This window comes from Podarcis muralis, chromosome 7 (genome assembly GCF_964188315.1).
Source record: "Podarcis muralis chromosome 7, rPodMur119.hap1.1, whole genome shotgun sequence".
Classification (NCBI taxonomy): domain Eukaryota; kingdom Metazoa; phylum Chordata; class Lepidosauria; order Squamata; family Lacertidae; genus Podarcis; species Podarcis muralis.
Window position 1 is genome coordinate 6,872,678 of NC_135661.1, and position 23,594 is coordinate 6,896,271.

The 23,594-nt window shown below is 47.6% G+C and overlaps 2 protein-coding genes across 4 annotated transcripts in view; one reads left to right on the top strand and one right to left on the bottom strand.

Annotated features, from left to right (window-relative positions):
* The window catches only part of CLCN6 (chloride voltage-gated channel 6), a 38,082-nt gene extending 24,433 nt beyond the window's left edge, over window positions 1-13,649 (top strand). For all 3 annotated transcript variants that reach the window (XM_028741460.2, XM_028741458.2, XM_028741459.2), the window contains 4 exons: window positions 217-373; window positions 1,283-1,390; window positions 4,118-4,243; window positions 6,525-13,649. In XM_028741460.2, the coding sequence (XP_028597293.2) occupies window positions 217-373; window positions 1,283-1,390; window positions 4,118-4,243; window positions 6,525-6,605 (472 nt within the window). In that variant the 3' untranslated portion in view covers window positions 6,606-13,649. The remainder of the gene's footprint in view (window positions 1-216; window positions 374-1,282; window positions 1,391-4,117; window positions 4,244-6,524) is intronic.
* Window positions 13,650-13,657: 8 nt separating this feature from the next.
* LOC114602801 (natriuretic peptides A-like) lies at window positions 13,658-21,618 on the bottom strand. The gene is made up of 3 exons (XM_028741457.2): window positions 21,418-21,618; window positions 17,037-17,366; window positions 13,658-14,531 (listed from the first exon to the last, which is right to left on the bottom strand). Exons 1-3 carry the CDS (start codon window positions 21,511-21,513, stop codon window positions 14,526-14,528), a joined length of 432 nt encoding a protein of 143 aa, XP_028597290.2. The 5' UTR covers window positions 21,514-21,618; the 3' UTR covers window positions 13,658-14,525.
* Between the last annotated feature and the right edge of the window lie 1,976 nt (window positions 21,619-23,594).

The following is a 23,594-nucleotide window of genomic DNA, read 5'->3' on the forward strand; positions in this document are numbered from 1 at the left end:
TAAAGCATCTAGCAGGTGCTAGGCTAGTGAGTTTTTCATCTCAACCCCAGGCACTTAGGGAGCTAGTGAGAGCGTGCAAATTCTTCAGGGGCTGACTAGTTGACTGGCCTGAGCCGGCCCCTTTTTCCTGCAGGCACCCCTGCAATCCATCTCCAGAATGGCTTGCTCAATAAATACCTGTATGTTACCTGATCAACTCCTCCCCCCCCATCCCAGGTACACCCCATATCCTAACCTTTACCCGGACCAATCGCCCAGCGAAGAGTGGACCATGGAGGAGCGATTCCGGCCCCTGACCTTTCACGGCCTCATCCTGCGCTCGCAGCTGGTCACCTTGCTGGTGCGAGGAGTCTGTTACGCGGAGAATCAGTCGGTGAGTTGGTTCCGCTTATTGGATTACTTGGGCCTGCGAACGGCTTGGGGGCAACGTTATCGTGTAGTGTGGAAGGGACCCTGCATTGACAGCGTCCCTGACAGAGGTGTTCCCTTTTCACCTACACCTGAAGGGAAAAGATCCCCATGTTCCTGGCCCCCCCTCCCCAGTGGATATTTGTCCTTTTTTTATTTAAGCGATAAACATTTTTTATTGAGTTTTCCCAAGAAAATTCCTCTTCTGTCCTGTCTTGATATGTTTGAAACATCCATAGAGGACAAACTGGAACCCAAATTTTATCTTAAAAGAGCTGTTTTTTATTTCAGCTCATTGGGAGTAGCTCATGAATGACATGTGTGTCTTCACGGCATAATCTGATTTTAACTTTTTTATGTGCAGTGGTACCTCTGGATGCAAACGGAGCCCCGTTCGCATCATGAAGCGAACGCAACCCGCATCTGCGCGGGTCGCAATTCGCCACTTCTGCGCATGTGCATGACATCATTTTGAGCATCTGCGCATGTGCTAGCGGTGAAACCCGGAAGTAACGCGCTCCGTTACTTCCGGGTTGCCACGGAGCACAACCCAAAAATATTCATCCTGGAAGCATATTTAACCAAAGGTATGACTGTCGTTTTATTGTACTGTTATTGGTACACTGTTCTGATTTAGTTACTTATTTAATCAACAGCAGTACATACATATTTTTACAAATAAGTAGGGACGACTCTTCTCCTTCAAAGATCAGAAATTCCCTTCCAGGACCCTAGAGGACAGTGGTTCTGCCCCAGCTTCCCCCCAGCTTCTCTTGCAATAGAAATTCACAGTCCGGGATTTCCTGTTCTCCTCCACTTTTGATACGCCGTAGGATTTGATCTGTGTCCTTCTGACTTGAGATTTGCCTTCCAGAGCACCAGCCAGCCTCGCCTTTCGTACGGCGAGATGGCGGAAGATTACCCTCGCTATCCCGACATCCACGATCTGGACCTCACGCTTCTGAACCCCAGGATGATTGTGGTAAGGGATGGATGGCGGCCAACAGATTGAGGTTGAATCCTGACAAGACAGAAGTACTGTTTTTGGGGGACAGGAGGCGGGCGGGTGTGGAGGACTTCCTGGTCCTGAATGGGGTAACTGTGCCCCTGAAGGACCAGGTGCGCAGCCTGGGAGTCATTCTGGACTCACAGCTGTCCATGGAGGCACAGGTCAGATCTGTGTCCAGGGCAGCTGTTTACCAGCTCCATCTGGTACGCAGGCTGAGACCCTACCTGCCTGCGGACTGCCTCGCCAGAGTGGTGCATGCTCTAGTTATCTCCCGCTTGGACTACTGCAATGCGCTTTTTGCAGGAGACCCAGAAAATGTAACTACTGTAATCCAGAATGCGGCAGCCAGACTGGTGACTGGGAGCGGCCACCGAGACCATATAACGCTGGTCCTGAAAGACCTACATTGGCTCCCAGTACGTTTCCGAGCACAATTCAAAGTGTCGGTGCTGACCCTTAAAGCCCTAAACGGCCTTGGCCCAGAATACCTGAAGGAGCGTCTCCACCCCCATCATTCTGCCTGGACACTGAGGTCCAGTGCTGAGGGCCTTCTGGCGGTTCCCGCCCTGCGAGAAGTGAGGTTACAGGGAACCAGGCAGAGGGCCTTCTCGGTGGTGGCACCCGCCCTGTGATAAGCCCTCCCACCAGATGTCAAAGAGAACAACAACTACCATACTTTTAGAAGACATCTGAAGGCAGCCCTGTTTACGGAGGCTTTTAATGTTTGATGTATTACAGTGTTTTAATATTTTTTTGGAAGCTGCCCAGAGTGGCTGGGGAAGCCCAGCCAGATGGGCGGGGTATAAATAATAAATTATTATTATTATTATTATTATTATTATTATTATTATTATTATTATTATCATCATCATCATTAATTATTATTTATTATTAGAGGGTGTGCTTGCACAAATTTGTGGAGTGTCAGGCTGTCAATAGCTGTCAGCCACGATGGCTGTGCTCTTCCTCCACAGTCAAAGGCACCAGTGCATCTGAATACCTGCAGCTGGAAACCAGAGGAGCAGAGAGGGCTCTTGCTTGCAAGTTTCCCATTGGGCCACATTGAGAACAGAATGCTGGACTAGATGGGCTATTGCGTTAGATGGTGCCAAACACCGAGCAAATTGACAAAAATGTCTAAGTCTAAATCAAATAAATGTTCCCCTTTTTGTTTATCTCTTCGTGGAAGCGGCTTCCGCAAGCCGACTGGGAGATTCCAGCAGTGGAAGGAAATGGGGCAAAGAACTAGCTGGCTGGTAAACACATAAGAACATAACAGGAGCCCTGAAGGACCAGGCCAGTGGGCCATCTAGTCCATCATTCTGGGGGAGACTCGCATGCAGGACTCGAACCCAAGAGCCCTCTCCCCCCCCGAAAATGATATATCAATGGTACAGTGGTGCCTCGCAAGACGAAAAGAATCCGCTCCGCGATTCTCTTCGTCTAGCGGTTTTTTCGTCTTGCGAAGCAACCCCATTAGCGGCTAAGCAGATTAGCGCTATTAGCGGCTTAGCGGCTATTAAAGGATTAGCGGCTAAGCTGCTAAAAGGCTATTAGCGGCTTAGAAAAGGGGGGGGGAGCGGGGGGGAAAATGGCAAGACTCGCAAGACATTTTCGTCTTGCGAAGCAAGCCCATAGGGAAATTCATTTTGCGAAGCACCTCCAAAACGGAAAACTGCTTCTTTCCACTTTGGGGCAAGTAACGTTCTTGCCGCTGTAGTAGCATGCATGAATAAGTTTCTATACATTTTAGGTAGTTCTGTCCGTAGAATTCCCAAAAGAAAAGCTGGGTGTGTTTTTTACAAAGGTTATTTTAAAACCCTTTCGTCTAGCGGGTTTTCCATCTTGCGAGGCATTTGTCTTGCAGGGCACCACTGTATCTAACACTGAGTAAACACTGAGTATCTAAATCAAAGAAGTGTTAGAAATGTAAAGAGAACGGAGGTTCTTTTTATCATATGTGGTGGTCTTGTGGTAAGGTTAAAGCTTACTGGGAAATGATATGTAACGAAATGAAAAGGGTGTTTAAAATAACCTATGTAAAAAACACACCCAGAAGCTTTTCTTTTGGGGATTCTAGGGACAGAACTACCTAAAATGTATAGAAACTTATTCACGTACGCTACTACAGCGGCAAGAACGTTACTTGCCCCAAAGTGGAAAGAAGCAGAAGTCCCAGCAAAGGAAGAATGGATACGAAAACTTATGGAATATCCAGAAATGGCGAAACTTACTGGAAAAATAGGAAACCAAGATAACAGTTTTTTAAATAAAAGAATGGAAATAGTTTATTGAATAGTTGCAGATAAATTATAAACAGATAAGAACGTTGGCAGGATTATTGTAATAACCTGCAGTTTCATAAGAGTATATATTTAGATAAGAAGAATAAATGAGCAAATTAAGTTAATTTGGATATGCAGAAGATAGTAAAAACAAATTTAAGGAACCGCAGAAAGAGGGGGAAGGAAGTCAAGTTTTGAAATGTCAGAATGATTGTAAAATCAGTGGAATGTGTAAACTTGAAAAGTACAAAATTGAAAAAAAATACATAAACAGGCAAAAATAATAATAGATGGGCTATTGGTCTGATCCAGCTGGCTCTCCTTAGCTTATTACAAAAGTGCTTATTACAAAAGTGCATTATTGCTGGGTTGCTTTTGACGACCTTCCCCCCTGTCTGCTTAACTCCTCTGGCAGGACATCACGCCTTACATGAATCCCTCCCCTTTCACGGTTTCGCCGAATACTCACGTCTCGCAAGTCTTCAACCTCTTCCGGACGATGGGGCTCAGGCATTTGCCCGTGGTGAATGCCGTTGGGGAGGTGAGTTTAACCTGTACATACTGTCTTTGGGAAGAATTTTGCAACTGGGTCTGGGTGTAACTTTTCTCCCACCACTTCCTCTCCCACCTAGTTAGGTTTGTGCCAAGAGTTTAAAATCCAGAGGCCGCCTTGCTGGAGAATCCAGAGCAGGCACCCCCAAACTCAGCCCTCCAGCTGTTTTGGGACTACAACTCCCATCATCCCTAGCTAACAGCACCAGTGGTCAGGGATGATGGGAATTGTAGTCCCAAAGCAGCTGGAGGGCCAAGTTTGGGGATGCCTGATCCAGAGCTTTAAGGCAAATGTGTCTGCCTAATAACCACCACTAGATGTTGCTGTGCTCCAGAACAAACAATCCCAACCTACAGTGCAGAGCATAGGAGGGCCAGTTTGTAGTATGCCGGGCTATCAGTGTTTCCCAAATTTGGGTCTCCGGCAGCTTTTGTATTACACTTCCCATCATCCCTGACCCTTCGTCCTGCCAGCTAGGGATGATGGGAGTTGTAGTCCAAGAACAGCTTGAGACCCAAAGTTTGCAAAACCCTGGGCTAGATGATCCTGGCATAAACTGCTAGCAGATGTATGGAGGCAAAAGACTGGGGGGTTGGTGGGATTACCCAGGGGGTTGCTGGAGGTATAAGTGACTATCAGACTCTGAAAAGCTGGTACCTTTAGATCAAGCTTGTCAATGTTGTTGAATAAATTAAACAAAAAATATTTTATTGGATTTTGAGTAAATGTGCAATTAACTGTTTTACTGTGTTGCTATCTTCCTTAGTAGGGACGCAGGTGGCGCTGTGGGTTAAACCACAGAGCCTCTTGGGCTTGCCGATCAGAAGGTTGGCGGTTCGAATCCCCGTGATGGGGTGAGCTCCCGTTGCTCGGTCCCAGCTCCTGTCAACCTAGCAGTTCGAAAGCACGTCAAAGTGCAAGTAGATAAATAGGTACCGCTCTGGCGGGAAGGTAAACGGCGTTTCCGTGCGCTGCTCTGGTTCGCCAGAAGTGGCTTAGTCATGCTGGCCACATGACCCGGAAGCTGTATGCCGGCTCCCTCGGCCAATAAAGCGAGATGAGCACCACAACCCCAGTCGGCCACGACTGGACTTAACGGTCAGGGGTCCCTTAACCTTTACCTTTATCTTACTTAGTGGGTCATGCAAACCACTATTCTGAATAACGCTTTTTTATACCACAATGCACTAGGTTATCCTGCAATGAGCTAGCAGGTGTTTGGAGGCATAAGTCTGCCTGTCTTCTGGGTCTTTTGGGCTGCAGTTCCTACCAGCCTCAGCCAACATACCGTATTTTATGCTCTATACGACTCACTTTTTCCCTCCTAAAAAGTAAGGGGAAATGTGTATGCATCTTATGGAGCGAATGCAGGCTGCGCAGCTATCCCAGAAGCCAGAACAGCGAGAGGGATTGCTGCTTTCACTGCACAGCGATCCCTCTTGCTGTTCTGGCTTCTGAGATTCAGAATATTTTTTTTCTTGTTTTCCTCCTCCAAAAACTAGGTGCATCTTGTGGTCTGGTGCGTCTTATAGAGCAAAAAATACGGTAGTTCCGATTCATGGAGGGAGGGCCAGATGCATTTACAGTTGTACCTTGGAAGTCAAACAGCTTAGTTCCCGAACGATTTGGCTCTCGAATGTCGCGAACCCGGAAGTGACTGTTCCAGTTTGCGAACTGTTTTTGGAAGCTGAATGTCTGATGGGGCTTCCGATTGGCTGCAGGAGCTTCCTGCAGCCAATCAGAAGCTGCGCTTTGGTTTTTGAACGTTTTGGAAGTTGAACGGACTACCGGAACGGATTCCGTTCGACTTCCAAGGTACGACTGTCTCTATCTTTCTAGGCAAAATGCTCTTGCACTGGCAAATTAGAACTTCCGTGTTCAGAACTTCCATGTCTGGAGAGTTCAGACCAGGCTCGAGGGCAGCTCTACAGAGAGCACATTGCAGTTTTCAGGTTATGGGCTGCTAGACTGTTTATTTAATAAAATATATGCATTGCTTGATTGTACAAAAAAATAAATAAAGAACGAAAACCTAAACCAGTTTACAAAGAGAATAAAACAAAGTTACTGGAAGGCTTGTCTAAACAAAAACGTTTTTAGCAAGGGCTGAAAAGAGCGAAGGCGCACACCTGTTATCAATAGGCAGGGAGTTCCATTGTGTAGATGCTGCCACACTAAAAGATGGACAAGAGGGGCCTTTGCTCTGATCCAGCCTCCTCCATAACACTGGTTTACCCTGTCCTCTTTTTCTCCCGCCGCCTCTTCACAGATCGTTGGCATCATCACGCGCCACAACCTGACCCACGAATTCCTGCAGGCCAGGCTACGACAGCACTACCGGACCATCTGACCCCTCCGCTCCCACCTCCCAAGCCGCCGCTTTGGATCCCGCGTGGCCCCCGGGTCACCTTCGTGCACTTTAAAGGCAACAAAAGCGGACCGGCTTTTTTCTTACTGGGGGGAGGCCCCCCAGTGACCTCTCGGGGGGCCGGAAGACTCTGGGAGTTGTGGTCTGAATGCTCGCTGGCTAATCTTAGGGGCTCGCTCACCTGCTGCCCCGATTGGCTTCCGATCGGCATCGTCCCGACATTTCACCGCCCCGCCGGCACGATTCATATCTATGCCATATTCCAGATGGAAGGAACACCTGTCCTTTTCTCCCCTCCTTGCCTTATCCTAAAACCAGGTGTTCACCATCTCGAAAGACTCAGAAGACCAATGCAGCACTTAGCCGCTATATCTCAAGCTTGGGCCAGCAATTTCCTCCTATTTCGCATTCGTAGTTTCAGTAAGGCTAAGAAGAAGAGACACTTTCTCTCTCTTTTTTTTTACCGGAGACTCTGGAATTTCCTGCGTAGAATTTTCATTTTCATTCCGCTTAACTGCACTTTTGAGTTGTTTTTTTCTCAGCTAGAGGCTGGGATCCTTGATGTTTGGGGGTGGGCGAAAGTCTCCACTTGAGTGAATCAAACCCTTGATCCTTAATTATCTTTTTTTTTGGGGGGGGGGGGGGTTCTAGGTGCATATGGAAGGGAATGAACAATTGTGCCACTAAAAGTAAGTGTATGTTGGGGTGTGTTTGTGTGTGTTAGTGAAAGGCAGTGTTTGCCTCTGTGAGGAAAGCCACATGGGTCAGTTTTGCAAGGGTTTGGCAGCTGGAGTGCTGTGGGTTTGTTTGCACTTACAACCCTCCAGGCATTGCTGGACCACGACTCCCATCACCTCTGACCACTGCTGGGACTTGTAGTCTAGCCCCTGAAGGGAGTCACAGATTCACCAACCCTGCCTTGAAGACCCAAGATGGAACAGGTATGTGCATACAGAACGGATTCAGGTCTCCCAGCTCTCTAAAAGCTTAATTTTTTAAAAGAATAAGTCAGCACCCTGAATTGGAAATTGGGACCTCACATTATCTCTTCCCGGGCCATCTTAGCTTGGCATTGTAGTATGGAAGCTTTAGAGCAGAGGGTTGGAACCAGTGGCCTTCCAGATGTTGGGACTACAACTCCCATCATCCCTGGCCCCGGGGCTGATGGAAGTTGGGAGTCTAGTGGCCTCTGGAGGGCAAAACCCCGCTCTCAAGGGAGAGAGACATTGGGAGTAGAGCTGAACCAGTTTGTCTGAAGGGTTTCCAGTACACAGTAGGCTTGATGGCTGGTGGCGGTTCAGCATCACTGAGAAGAATCTCGCTTGCCTTGCGGGTGGCTGGCTGGGCATCCTGCCGCAGATATTTTGCAGGGAAAATCAAGGTCATTGGTGAAAGTTTCCCCTAATCAAATCCACCGGTGATCGGTGCCCATAATTCCTACCTGTCTCAGCCCCTTAAACTGCCACCAGCTGGTCGCTCCATACCAGGCTGCTGCCACTGTATAGAAAACCAAACTTAAATATATTTCTGGAGTGTTTAAAGGTTTTCTCCTGCATGCGCTAGGCATTTAGCAGCAGTTCCCTAAGCAAACCTGAGAGGGTCACGTGCATTGGGACAACAGCTCTGTCGCTACAGAGGCGCCAATTTGCAGAGTGGCCCTGCCATGTCCCCTCAAATCTACCCGTGACACATCTGGTTGGGTTTGTTTGACACCCCCACACCCCACGGCAGATCTCCAATCTTTCCCTTCCTCCTGCAAGTGATTGTAACGACTGCTGGGGAATTCAGTCCTCCGAACAGTAGATCTCCAGGGGGTGTCTCTGAGAATCCAGTTTTCATAGAAAGACTTCCCTTTAACTAGCAAGTCTTGAAAAGCTGCAATTGTGACACCCAGTCCAGGACCGAAATAGGATTTTATTTTTTTTTTGCAAAGGGGGGGTGGTGGGGGTGGGGGCTGTCTGCAGCAGTTCCAGGAGCACTTGAGAGAGTTCATGTAATTGCAGAGTCACCTCAAGCCAGCCCAGGCCAGTCTGGGGCTTCTCGCAAGCCCCATCTCGGCTTCCCCCTTTGCAGTTATTCCAGCGGACTCCTGCCTCCGTAGGTCCCCCCCCCCCCCCTGTTCTTGCTTCTGCTAAATCTCTCCGGTTTGGAAAGGTGACAGCCCTGATGCTGATGGTCTTGATAAAGCACAGTTGTGGAGTGTGGATTTTGCAGGTTTTTTCTTCCCAGGCCGAAGAGCCGGAGAGAAAATGCATTCCAAGAAAAGGACCCCTTCAGCTCTGCCTGCACACAAAAATAAAATAAAATCCTCCTTCCATGTCACCCCACCTGTTAAAACCTGTTCTGTGCCACAAGGCAGGCAGGGAAGGAAGGAATCGCCTCGAGCGTCTCACCCCATCACAACCTTGTCGGTGTCTTCAAAACCAAAATGTGGGCTGTCTCCAATGTTAGTTTTACTTACAATAGTCCTGCTGAAATTAATAGGTTCGGGCCTGTGAATTTCAGTGGGTCTACTCTCAGCTGGATGCAACCCCTGTGTTTGTGGACCCCTCCCTCTTTTAAACCATTCTGTGCCGCCAGTGACGCTAATTCAGGCATCTCGGTTTCCTGTCTTCCGAAATTATATGTTTGGGCTCCCGGGGTATAGCTGGGGGGTGGGACACAAAAATTGCCTGGTTTCGAGTTCTGATTTCATCTCCTTGAACCAGGAATTAAGGGTGTGTGTGTGTGTAAATGTGCAATGTGTGTTTACAATGTGTAAAGTCTGTCTCTTCATAGCTCTTTGTGATTGTGTGGTGGTGCATGTGGGGTTTTTTGGGTTTTTTTAAGGGAAAGAAAATCAGAACCAGGTCCTCCTCTCTGTCCCTCTAAATTCATTGAAAGACTTCAGCTGTTTTCTGCTTCTCAGACCCACTGCTTTATTCCTTTGACCCCTTGAGGAAGAAGGAAGGAGGGCAGTCCACATCTTTAAACTAATTTGGCCCTGGCATTTTCTGGTTGCAGCAGGTATCAGCTCAGCTCTGCAAACCACTTTTTAAAATTATTATCTCTCTCTCTCTCTTAGCTGGGGCATAATCAACTTTCTTCCTAAGCCTTTGTCCTTGACGGCAACTACTACTCTTAAATTGCTAAGCTCTTACAAAAAAAAAAAAAAGTTGCCACAAGTTTGAACCCCTCTGATACTTATTGATCTGCAAGCCGTGTTAAAAAGTGGGAGAGTTGAAGATTTCATTGCCACCAAATGACAAGTCTGTGGTTTGTTGGGGGGCATGTGTGATTTTTTTGTGCTGCCCCCTTGTGAAAGGGGAGGGGCAGCCTCCTCTCTCCCCCCCCCCCCCCGAAGACCAGCAGCCTGGCACCTAACAGCCGCGGCATCGTTGACATCTTGACTTAACAGCCAGTTAAGTGAGCTGCTTTGCCACTTCTCTGCAAAGCTTGCCCAGAACGTGTCGGGTTTTTTCCTTCACTGCGATCTCGTAAGATGTCGAACCAATTAAGGACTGTCTTCCCCAACTCCCCAGAGCTGTTGGCTCGAAGGAGCTTGACAATACATTTCTGTGTTTTGAGCCGATTTATTTGTTTTTGGCATCCTGGCGATGCCCAGATCAAGTGCTGCTTCATTTCGAAACCTAAAATTGCCCCAGTGGCTTTAGGACTCCTATCCTGAGGAGTGTCAGCTATCCTGACAGGGCAGCTGTGCTCTCTCTGTCTCTCTCTCTCTCTCTAAGGGATCTTTCCTCTTCTCTATCATGATGAAAAGTTCCACTGTTCCCGCACATGCCGACAAGGGGCTTGTTAGCGGAGCTAGGATACAGAGCTTCAGCGCGTCTCGGTTTCTTGCTAGGTGATGCCCTTGTTCTCATTGGTGGGCTTGAGATTGCTGAGATTTTTGTGCAGGGGGAATTTTGTGGGTGGGGGGTTGTAGGGTGTGTGTGTGTGTTTGGGTCTGGGGGGAAAGGGGTATATCATGATGGTGTGCATTTGTTGGCGTGCGTGGTAGGGGAGGGGCATGTGAGTTTTTGCTCCCACGCTGTTGTCCAAAGAACCATAGCTTATGTTCCTAAGCTGGGCTTGGTTCTAGCCTATTCACTTCCCTCCGATAGACACCCTTTTCTCTGTCTCTTTACTTTCAGGTTGTGCCTTCTGAGTCTATTCAACCATGCTTTTAAAAAGGGTGTGTGTGTGTGTGTGTGTGTGTGTGTGTGTGTGTAACCCATGCAACAATGGCTTTGTGTTCCTATGTTACCAAGGGGAGTCTTGAACGGATGGAATCTATGCCGATTAATGCCTGCCACCGCCGAACTCTGTGGCCTCTGCAGTTCGCTGAGGTGTGGGCACGTCTTGCCTTTAGTTAGATGCACATTTTAAAAATGCCTGCAGCCCAACATCCACACACATTTGGCGCTGACCACTTCCCACCACCGCCAAATGCCTCTTATCCAGGACAAAGCAACAGGAAAGCTTTTGCTTTTCTGGGTCCCTCCCGAATAATTCTGGGAGCATCTCATCCCCTTCAACTCTTTAGTTTTTAAAGGAGGAGGAAGCAGGCAGAATCTTTACTCAGTGCTTTTCATTTTGCGAAGTTAAACTACAGGGGAGAAAAGGGTTTATCACAGATGTGGGGAAGCTCCCCCCCCCGATGTTGACAAACTATAAGTCCAAGCAAATGGCCAGGGGTGATGGGGAGTTGCTGTTCAGCAACCGCCTGGAAGGCCAGAGGTTCTTCACACCTGGTTTGCCCAGAAAGCAACACTTTTGTCCCACATTGCAAGAGGATTGTTTCCATCTGGCTGATTGAAAGTCAGTGATGCAGACTTGCTAGCCTCCCTGTCTCAAATGTGCCACTCAAACCCTCATTTCCGAAATGGGCGCCCCAGACTGCTTGAGGTCTGCTGATGGCTTAGGCAAAACTTGGTACCCACCCCTTCTCTCTCCACCCCCCCCCCCCGGTCAAGCCTAGACTCCCAAACAGACAGAAGGCCCTTAAACCCTCAGATCAGTGTTAAGCTTGAGCCCAGGGCAGGGAAATCTGGGGCAAATATTCATGCGTTCTCTGTTTCACTGCCCGCTCTGACCTCTTAAACAGTGTTAAATTGCCATATCCCTCCACGTCGCAGTGCATTCCCCTGGTAAATCCTCTCAATGTTTTCTTCCTCCGATCTAATTTGTCTTTATTTTTTTCCCTGAGGGGAGTGTTTGTGACCAAATGATGGGAATTAATTCTGTTGTGTATATAATTATTATTTTTTATATTTTTAAAAAATGAGTGAGATAATTATTATTATTATTATTATTATTTGTGTTTGACCACCTGTAGTGTTTAACCATGGCCATCCTCTTTGGGGGGGGGGGGGGGAGAAAGAAAATAAATTAAATTTCTCCTGTGCATCTGTCTTCAAGGATCTTTTGTGATGACTATTTCCTTCTGTTGTGCATCGCCTTTCTAGTTGCTTGTCTTCCTTCGGCCACCTGGACATAGAAGAGAGCAGTAGCTCAGTTGCTTAGAGCACCTGCTTTGCATGCAGAAGGTCCTGGGTTTGATCCCTGGCAGATGGAAAACCTTGAGAGCCTCTGCCAGTCAGCGTAGAGAATATTGAGCCAGATTGACTCATGGTATGACACAACTTCCCATGGTTCTGTTTAAATCAGCCTGTTACCTGGAGCCATGAGGACTAGAATCTTGTGTTACATGTTAGCAGAAGGACCATAGCTCAGTTGTAGCACACCTGCTTTGAACATAATGGTGCATGCTCTAGTTATCTCCCGCTTGGACTACTGCAATGTGCTCTACGTGGGGCTACCTTTGAAGGTGACCCAGAAACTACAATGAATCCAGAATGCGGCAGCTAGACTGGTGACTGGGAGTGGCTGCTGAGACCATATAACACCGGTCCTGAAAGACCTACATTGGCTCCCAGTACGTTTCCGGGCACAATTCAAAGTGTTGGTACTGACCTTTAAAGCCCTAATCGACCTCGGCCCATTATACCTGAAGGAGCGCCTCCACCCCCATCGCTCAGCCCGGACACCGAAGTCCAGCTCCAAGGGCCTTCTGGTGGTTCCCTCCCTGCGAGATGTAAGGTTACAGGGAACCAGGCAGAGGGCCTTCCCGGTAGTGGCGCCCGCCCTGTGGAAGGCCCTCCCATCAGATGTCAAGGAAATAAGCAACTATCTGACTTTTAGAAGACATCTAAAGGCAGCCCAGTTTAGGGATGTTTTTAATGTTTAATGTTTTATTGTGTTTTTAATGTTCTGTTGGGAGCCGCCCAGAGTGGCTGGGGAAACCCAGCCAGATGGGTTAGGGTATAAATAATAAGCTATTATTAAGTTATTATTATTATTGTTTTATTATAGAAGGTCCCAGCTATAATCCCAGGCATCTTCAGGCAGGTCTGGGAAAGGTTTTCTGAACTGGATAGACCAATTATCTGACTTCCAGTGTACCTAATGTGTTGATCTCCCATAGCATCCCCTCTCTTTGCCCTAAAAGGAGTCCGTGGGCAGCCAGCTGCCTCTGGGAAGTTTGCAGGCCAAGAACAAAGGCAACTCTTTCTCAAGCCATTGGTCCCCAGCACTTGATATTCAGTGGTACATTGCCTCTAATATTGGGTCTCTTAATTATAAAACAGGTCTGAGGTCCCCTTTTCAAGTTGAGGGCCAGATTTCTTTCTTGGCAGCCTGCTGAGGTCCACATGCCAGGGACAGGTGGGCTTGGGGTGAAAGTAGACGGAGCAACAAATGTAAATTTTACCATGTGTACAGTAGGCTGCTTTCTATACTCTGCAAGAGGCATGATCACCATTTAAGGACACATTGCAGCCCAGCAGAAACACAAAGCAGGGTCTGTAAGGGGCGTGGCCTGAGTAGAACAGGGTGTGGCCTATTTGGAGAGGGGGTGTGGCTTGGGGAGGAGCATTCCAAGGACCAGGTGAAATCTCAGGAAGAGGAGTCTCGTATCACTCCCAACCCTGAGGTCTTTTTACCTGCAGGCGCCAGAGAACACAAGTATATACAGGCAAGTCATAATACAAGGGTTGTCACTGCAAATGCACCATTTAATGCAGCGGTTAAAACAGCAAACAGCAGGAAATGTGCCTGGAATATTGGGCAGGGGGTGTCCTTTATGAAAAATCAGCCATGGCAGCTGTTGCAAGAGGCTCTTGAGAAAATAACGGGCATAGTCTCCCTGCCTGAAACCCTAGAGAGCTGCTGCAAGTCCGTGCAGGCAATACTGAGCAAAATGGACCATTGGCACAGCTCCTATATTCTGTGCTGGGGGGAAGCAGTTTGGCATGTGACACAAGGAGAAGGAAGGCTCAGATGTTTCCACACCTACAAGCTTTTCTCAACCTTAGGATCTCAGATGTTGTTGGGCCACAGTGTCCATTAGCCCTGACCATTAACCATGCTGGCTAGTGGGAATTGGCATCCCAACATCTTCTGGCGAGCCACTGCCAAGTTGTGGGGAATCCTGTGTGGGAACAAGGCAGTTCCGGGGCTTGAGAGACCAGGCAAAAAGTGTGGTCTCTTTCCATGGTGCTGAATCCATTTTACTTCCCTGGACAGAGCAAGGGCGTCCAAGTTGCCGCTTTTGATCGCATGCGTTTGAGGAAATGAAGCCAATTCGTGTTACAAAGCAGGGGGAACGTCCAATTTCCCTCCCTCCCAGTCCTGAGAGCTTGCAGTGGGCTTACAAGTAGAACCTCATCTCCTTCCATCCTCATGATGATCTCTGGGAACTAAGTCATGGTGAAAGTGAGAAAATGCCGGTGAATTGTCCGCATGCCAAGGAAGTTGTGCATTCTTTGATAGGAGTAGTCGGGAGTGCCATGGGAGCAGGGGAAGGCTGGGGAGTTGGTTGTCGTCGAAGACAGAAGATGGAGACGGTGGTTTGCATCAGCTTCAGTTCTGCGAGAAGGGAGAGAGAATAAAAGAGCAACATTTATTACAAAGCCAACTAGGAGCGACAGCACCGTGTTGAAGCAGAGTTGTCTGTTACCATGGGGTGTGGCAGGGGTGGGGATAAGCCCTGGAGTTGGGAGAGTTTATAAGTTAAGACAGGAAAAGAAATAAATGGATGGGCAGGAAAGCATCATGAAATGATAGACTGGGAGAATCTTTTCTACCCTCCCTCAAAACTGCCTTTTGACAGTTATCTTGCAAAGCACTCCAGGATCCGACTCCTTTTTGCTATTTTAAAGCTGTCTGGCTTTTCCCCATTATTGTCTATACCATTATTGACTCTACCACTTATTCTTATTCTTATTCTTATTCTTATTCTTATTCTTATTCTTCTTATTCTTACAGTGGTACCTTGGGTTACATACGCTTCAGATTACAGACGCTTCAGGTTACAGACTCTGCTAACCCAGAAATATTACCTCGGGTTAAGAACTTTGCTTCAGGATGAAAACAGAAATCGTGCTCTGGCGGCGCAGTGGGAGGCCCCATTAGCTAAAGTGGTGCTTCAGGTTAAGAACAGTTTCAGGTTAAGTACGGACCCCTGGAACGAATTAAGTACTTAACCTGAGGTACCACAGTATTATTATTATTATTATTATTATTATTATTATTATTATTATTATTATTACTACTACTACTACTACAGTGGTACCTCGGGTTACATACGCTTCAGGTTACAGGCTCTGCTAACCCAGAAATAGTACCTCGGGTTCAGAACTTTGCTTCAGGATGAGAGCAGAAATCGTGTTCCGCCGGCGCAGCGGCAGCAGGAGGCCCCATTAGCTAAAGTGGTGCTTCAGGTTAAGAACAGTTTCAGGTTAAGTACGGACCCCCGGAACGAATTAAGTACTTAACCTGAGGTACCACAGTATTATTATTATTATTATTATTACCCAGCCACTCTGGGCAGCTTCCAGCAAAATATTAAAATACAATATCTGTATTTTACAAATATGACCCCACCAATACCCTCCATATCCAAAGGGACCTGGACACAGAGGCTGTAGGGGCACCAGACGGGGAGCTGGCTGCCACCTAACACCCATTCCGCATTTATAAGAAATCGGTCTTCTAGGACGGCAGCACTTAAAAGCTTTGGAACTCCCTGCCACTTGACATCACCGTCCCCTTTCCACTGCCATGTTTCTTTAGACAAGCCTATCCAGACACATGGAACACTCATGTGTATTTTATACCTTTTCAGCTGCAGTTAATTTTAATTTTGTCAATGCTTTAGAAACCTGAGATCTTATCAAGGATTTTGAAGTTTTGTTTTTAGCTCTGCTAACTGCCTAGAGGGTGTGTATGTAAATCTTGTTGGATGACTAATAAATAAGTGAATAGCTATTGCAAAGTGCCCCCCCCCCAACACACAACGGGCTTTAGTTCAGCGCTAGAGCACTTGCCATGCATGCAGAATGTCACAGGTTCAGTCCCCAATGGCGTCTCCAGCCAGAAAGACACTCTGACTGAAATCTCAGAATGCTGCTGCCAGCCTGTGTAGGCAACATTGTGCTAGATCGACCAATGGGCCGACTCGATGTCAGGCACCTTCCTGTGTTCCTAATCCCTTACCTGTTACAACCAAGTCCGGTCGAGGTCCCTGTCCTGTTCAGCCTCTGGCCGAAGCAGTTTTTTTAAAAAATTGCTTTTTATTAAATTTTTCACAAACAAAAATAAAACAAAATAAAACAATCTTTTACAGTCATCATTTTATGTCATCTTATTTACACTGCGTATATTCACGCCCAGACTTCCTTCCTTCCCACTTCGGTTTTCTTAAAATATGTCTTCTCTTGTAGATTCTTATTCACCTTCCATACACATCACAGGATTTATATCAACCCTGCTGTGGTCTTTAAACTGCTACAGTTAGATCTTATATATGCCACAAATTTACCCCACTCTTCTTCAAACTTTGTCCCTTTTTGGTCTCGAATTCTGTAGGTCATTTTAGCTAATTCTGTATACTCAAAAAATTTAGCCTGCCATTCCATTATTGTTGGGGTCTCCTGTAATTTCCATTTTTGTGCTACCGGTATTCTAGCTGCTGCAGTAGCATATTGGAATAATTTATGGTCCTCCTTAATTTCCTCCCCTATGATCCCTAATAGAAAAGCTTCCATTTTTTTCAGGAATGTATACTTAAAAAGTTTTTTCAGTTCATTGTATATTAAATCCCCTTTTTTTTTTCATCTTTTCACACTCCCACCACATGTGGTAGAGATCCCCATCTTTACATTTCCAACAGGCTTTATTGCTCAATTTATACATTTTGGCCAATTTAACCGGGGTGATATACCACCGGTACATCATTTTTCCTAAATTTTCTCTTAAGGTGGAGCATGCTGTAAATTTCATACCTATGTTCCATAATTTAACCCATTAGCCGTATTCAATATTATGGGCTGACTCGATGTCAGGCACCTTTCTGTGTTCCTAATCCCTTACCCGGTTCCTGTTACAGCCAAGTCCAGTTGAGGTCCCTATCCTGTCCAGCCTCTGGCCGAAGCAGTTTGAGGACCTTTGCAAGCTGCGGGGAGAGTTGAAAAGGGCTCTCAGTTTGTTCCTTGCAGCCGCCGGCTCTCTTGCCATTGGCTGCTCCCAGCTGCTGGGACCAAAGGCGCCTTCGCCCTGAGGCCTTGCGTATTCGTTGTCCCAGGAGGCAGAAGCCTGGGAAACATCTCTGGCTGTTTCGTCGTTCGGTTCGTTCAATCCTTGACCGAGCTCCAACTCCTTTCCTCCAGATTCAAGTCTGTCTTCCAGGAGCTCCAGAAGGGCCTGGGAAACAGGAGTGGGGAGGGGAAGAGAACAAGAACCATAGAATTGGAAGGGATCAGGAGGGTCATCTGTGGGACGCGGGTGGTGCTGTGGGTTAAACCACAGAGCCTAGGGCTGGCCAATCAGAAGGTCGGCGGTTCAAATCCCCACGACGGGGTGAGCTCCCGTGGCTCGGTCCCTGCTCCTGCCAACCTAGCAGTTCGAAAGCACGTCAAAGTGCAAGTAGATAAATAGATACCGCTCCGGCAGGAAGGTAAACGGTGTTTCCGTGTGCTGCTCTGGTTCGCCAGAAGCGGCTTAGTCATGCTGGCCACATGACCTGGAAGCTGTACGCCGGCTCCCTCGGCCAGTAAAGCGAGATGAGCGCCGCAACCCCAGAGTCGGCCACGACTGGACCTAATGGTCAGGGGTCCCTTTACCTTTACTATGAGGGTCTTCTAGCTCAGCCCCACTTCAATGCCGGAATCTTTTTGCCCGATGTGGGACTCGAACCCTCAACCCTAAGATGAAGTGTCTCACACTCTACCGACTGAACGATTGCAAAAACAAACAAGCAGAAATTAGACTCCCGTGCAGGAGGGACTCTGTAGAGCAGACACAGAGTACCTGCTTTGCATGCAGAAGGTCCCAGGCTCAACTCCCCGATGGCATCTTCCGGTAGGGCTGGGAAAGATTTTCTGCCTGAATCCCTGGAGAGCCGCTGCCGGCCAGGGCAGACAATACTGAGAGGGTGAACCCAAGGGTCTGACTCCACTTTAGGCAATTTAAAAATCTTTCCTATGTTCTTGTGTTAAAGGTAAAGGTACCCCTGCCCGTACGGGCCAGTCTTGACAGACTCTAGGGTTGTGCGCCCATCTCACTCAAGAGGCCGGGGGCCAGCGCTGTCCGGAGACACTTCCGGGTCACGTGGCCAGCGTGACATCGCTGCTCTGGCGAGCCAGAGCCGCACACGGAAACGCCGTTTACCTTCCCGCCAGTAAGCGGTCCCTATTTATCTACTTGCACCCGGGGGTGCTTTCGAACTGCTAGGTTGGCAGGCGCTGGGACCGAGCAACGGGAGCGCACCCCGCCGCGGGGATTAAAACCGCCGACCTTTCGATTGGCAAGCCCTAGGCGCTAAGGCTTTTACCCACAGCGCCACCCGCGTCCCTGTTCTTGTGTTAGATCTGTCTTAATTTGTGGCTGATCTGGTAAAATTTGAAAAAACCAATAAAAACGATTTGGCCCACAAAATGGAAAGAAATACATTATTATTTACTTTACAGTAATTGAATAATTGAACTTTGCTTTTTAATAATTTTTATTAAATTTTCTGTTTTGCAATTTAAGATACTCGTTTTACATCCTTAAGAGATCAATGATTTCCCTTCTTCTCTTTCCATGGTTCATTTTACATATCACAAATCCCTGCATATTTGACAAAAATCTATACCATTCAGTATTCCATTATTGCATCCATCAAAACTTAATTACACTGTTGAATTCTTATTTATTTATTTATTTATTTACCACCCTATACCCGGGGGTCTCAGGGTGGTTCCCAAAATAATGCTTAATGCTGCCAGCGTTTTCAGCTGTACACAATTATTTTCCATATATTCAATAAACGATTTCTTTAAACATATGTTCTTCTTGTTCTGTTATTCGACATGTAAAATCTGCAAGCTGTGCATATCAGTTTACGGTAAGTTGCCATTCTTCTTTAGTTGGGACCTCGCTCGTTTTCCTTTTGGGGGCTCACAGAACACTAGCCGCAGTAGTAGCCTACATAAATAAGCTTTTTTGACACCTGGGAATTTCAGTCCGAATTTATTAAGTCCAATGCACTAAATAATTGAACTTTTCAATGCATTGGACTTAATAAATTATTTTCTGTGCTCTTTGAAGTTAAAGCATCCCCTTGGTAATTTCTAACTGGTGGGGAATCGAACCTGGAGCCTTCCACACACAAAGCAGGTATGGCTCTTACCTTAACACACAGGAACCTAGGAAGCTAAAAAAGGTAAAGGTAAAGGGGCCCCTGACCATTAGGTCCAGTCGTGACTGACTCTGGGGTTGCGGCGCTCATCTCACTTTATTGGTCGAGGGAGCCGGCGTACAGCTTCCGGGTCATGTAGCCAGCATGACTAAGCCGCTTCTGGCGAACCAGAGCAGCGCACGGAAACGCCGTTTACCTTCCCGCCAGAGCGGTACCTATTTATCTACTTGCACTTTGACGTGCTTTCGAACTGCTAGGTTGGCAGGAGCAGAGACCGAGCAATGGGAGCTCACCCCGTTGTGGGGATTTGAACCGCTAACCTTCTGATCGGCAAGCCCAAGAGGCTCTGTGGTTTAACCCACAGCGCCACCCGCGTCCCTGCAACCTAAGAAGCTACCTTGTACCAAATCAGACCCTTGGTTCATCTAGCTCCATACTGTCTACACTGACTGGCAGTAGCTCTCCATTGCTTCAGAGGGGTGACATTCCTATTCTTACCTGGAGATGCCAGAGAACGAATCATTCTGCAATGATTCAAGGGTAGAATAATCTAGTTCATTGAGGTATTGGCTGCTTTATATCCCATCTGTCCTCCAAAGAACTCAAGGAGGCACGTATGGTTTTCCTGCTCCCTGTATTGTCCTCACAACAGCCCTGCATAGTAGGCCAGGCTGAGAGCTGGTGATGTGGCCCAAGGTCGCCCAGTGAACTTCATGTGGCTGAGTGAGGATCTCAACTCTGGTCTCCCAAGTCCTAGCTTGGCACTCTGAACTGCTGGACTCCGCCGGGTTGCAGCCAGCGAAGTTTTACCGTGAATAGACCCTCTGAAATTAATGGTCTTAAGACGCTGGACTGGTTATGTTGTGCGGATGCCTGATTATCGTCTTCCAAAGCAACTGCTCTATTCCGAACTTAAAAATGGAAAGCGTAATGCTTGTGGTCAACAAAAGAGGTTTAAAGACAATCTCAAGGCAAATCTAAAATAATGTAGGATAAACACTGACAATTGGAGAACACTGGCCTGCAAGCGCGCCAATGGGAGAACAGCCTTGACCAAAGATGTCATGGGCTTTGAAGACACTCGAACTCAGGACACAAGGGAGAAATTTGCTAAGAGGAAGGCATGCTTGGCGAACCCTCACTGTGATCAACTCCCGCCCAGAAACCTATGTCCTCACTGTGGAAGGACGTGTGGATCCAGAATTGGCCTCCACAGTCACTTACGGACTCATTGTTAAAACCATGTTAATGGAAGACAATCTTACTCGGCTACGAGGGATCGCCAAAGAAGAAGTAGCTGTTATTAAGATTCAAAATAATGATAATTATATTCCACACACACAGGTCTCAAGGTGATGTTCCGAATGCAATAAAAGCAGTTTAGAAACAGCACGGAAAGTAAGGGCAGATAAATTTAAAAACAACACTAAAAGGATACCAAATCATTCAGCTGTGGAAGCCCACAGGAACAAAGATGGCTTCAGCTGTTTCTGGGAAGTGCAGAAAATTGTGAGTGCCTGTCGTATACTGAACGGGATGCTATTCCATAGAACAGGGGCAGCCACACCAAAAGCCCTGCTCTCAGTTACTGCGGAGCCGGCTGCTGAAATCCATGGAGTGTGCAGGAGAAGTCAGCCCTGCCCATTAACTTCGAGGGGGTCTACTCTGAGTAGGACTAGCATAGGACGCAATCCTTCAGCTCTGTTGTCCGAACCCACCCGAAATTAGAGCCCTGCTAGTCTTCTTCAAACCTCTCCATTCTGAAGGAAATCAGCCCTGAGTGCTCACTGGAAGGACAGATCCTGAAGCTGAGGCTCCAATACTTTGGCCACCTCATGAGAAGAGAAGACTCCCTGGAAAAGACCCTGATGTTGGGAAAGATGGAGGGCACAAGGAGAAGGGGACGACAGAGGACGAGATGGTGGGACAGTGTTCTCGAAGCTACGAACATGAGTTTGACCAAGCTGCAGGAGGCAGTGGAAGACAGAAGTGCCTGGCGTGCTCTGGTCCAGGGGGTCACGAAGAGTCGGGCACGACTAAACGACTCAGCAACAACAGTCTTCTTCCTCTTACCTTGAGGTCCGCTAGCTCTGAACCGTGGGCAGCTGTGCCTTCAAGTTGACCGCCAATGAAGAACAGGACAAGGAGGAAAGGAATTGCTAATCCCATGGCGTTGGGGTTGGACTAGATGACTCTTGAGGCCCCTTCGAACTCTACGATGGCCACCGATCTCCCTCTCTTCTTCCTTTCTCGGTGCAAACCCTATGCTCTCCTCATCTTTATAGCCCCACAGGACCAGGAAATGTTAATGTCCAAAGAATGAACCCCACCACATTCCGTCACCCGCACTTGATAAGGGATCTGAGATACGTGGAGGCAGGGGAAGATTCCCTTTTAAAGTGATCTGTGTTGGCCTGACGGGAAGAACTTCTCAGCTCTCATGAAGAGCAACTGGCCAGTTCTCCCTTGTGACACCACATTCCTGTTGACTCAACTGGAGAGGCTTCACACTTCCGAGGTGTGAAAGAAGCTCCAAAGCTTCCTCTCTTAGTTTATCTCTCCCGGGGAAGCGGCTTCCGCAAGCCGACTGGGAGATTCCAGCAGTGGAAGGAAATGGGACAAAGAACTAGCTGGCTGGTAAACACATAAGAACATAACAGGAGCCCTGAAGGACCAGGCCAGTGGGCCATCTAATCCAGGGGTCAGCAAACTTTTTCAGCAGGGGGTTGGTCCACTGTCCCTCAGACCTTGTGGGGGCCCAGACTATATATTTTTTTAAAAAATAATAAACAAATTCCTATGCCCCACAAATAACCCAGAGATGCCTTTTAAATAAAAGCACACATTCTACTCATGTAAAAACACACTGATTCCCGAACCGTCCGTGGGCTGAATTGAGAAGGTGATTGGGCTGGATCCGACCCCTGGGCCTTAGTTTTCCTACTCATGATCTAGTCCATCATTCTGGGGGAGACTTGCAAGCAGGATTCGAACCCAAGAGCCCTCTCCCCCTGAAAATGATATATTGATGGTATCTAACATGGAGTAAACTGGCAAAAATGTATAAAACGGAATCAAATACCATATTTTCCTATGTATAAGATGCCTCCATGTATAATACGACCCCTATTTTTTGCCCAAAGTTGTTGAGCGTTTTTTTTGGGGGGGGGAGCTTTTTTTGGGGGGGTCACCAATGCAAATTGCTCTACAGCCTGCCCACCACTGCAGATTGCACACATCACCGCAACCAAAAAGCCCACGTTCTTGCATTCCAGGAGTAGATGAGTAGATGATCCTTTGGTTTCCTTCCAACTCTACAATTTTATGATTCTATGTTTTTAACCCTTTTCCTTGGTTAAAATGGTTTTATGTTGGAAGTGTATTTCAATATGCGCTGAGCCTAATACCCCTGGGATTGTAATGCTTTGAGATTTAATCTACTAGATCCAGCCAATGGCCCACCTCGTCCAGCATCATCTTCTTACAGTGGCTGAACAGTTGCCTGTGGGAGCTACAGGGTGGGCAATTTCAAAAGTCTATATAAGAGCTTGCACACCAATGTTTGGGGTTCCTCCTCCCTCCTGCGTGTGGTGAGTGGAGACCCTGTTGCAACAGTTGGATAAAGATCAGGCTTACTAGCTGCTTTGCTTCTCAATATTCTCTGGTTGGCCTCTTATTTTCTCCTACCTATAGGGAACCCACTTAAGGACTCTATAGGGGCTCTTGGATACCCCACAAGGGATAAAGGAACAGTTTTTATAACACAGGCTAACAGGCTAGCTAGGGGACGCGGGTGGTGCTGTGGGTTAAACCACAGAGCTTAGGACTTGCTGATCAGAAGGTCGGCGGTTCGAATCCCCGCGACGGGGTGAGCTCCCATTGCTCGGTCCCAGCTCCTGCCAACCTAGCAGTTCGAAAGCACGTCAAAGTGCAAGTAGATAAATAGGTACCGCTCCGGCAGGAAGGTAAACGGCATTTTCGTGCGCTGCTCTGGTTTGCAAGAAGTGGCTTAGTGATGCTGGCCACATGACCCGGAAGCTGTATGCCTGCTCCCTCAGCCAGTAAAACGAGATGAGCGCCGCAACCCCAACGGTCAGGGGTCGCTTTACCTTTACCTTTAACAGGCTAGCTAGCTGTAAATCAAATAGTTTGGGGCATAGTTTCTGAGAAGCTCGTGCACGGAATGATTGGCTGCAGGGTCGTGCAAACTGAGGCTACCTATGGGGTTCATTCCACCAGTTCTTGAGGGC

Coding starts and splice junctions, on each gene's coding strand:
- LOC114602801 (XM_028741457.2), bottom strand. CDS start 21,513: ATGGGATTAGCAATTCCTTTCCTCCTTGTCCTGTTCTTCATTGGCGGT. Junction 17,367..21,417: donor CAGAGCTAGCGGACCTCAAG/GTAAGAGGAAGA, acceptor CCTGTTTCCCAG/GCCCTTCTGGAGCTCCTGGA.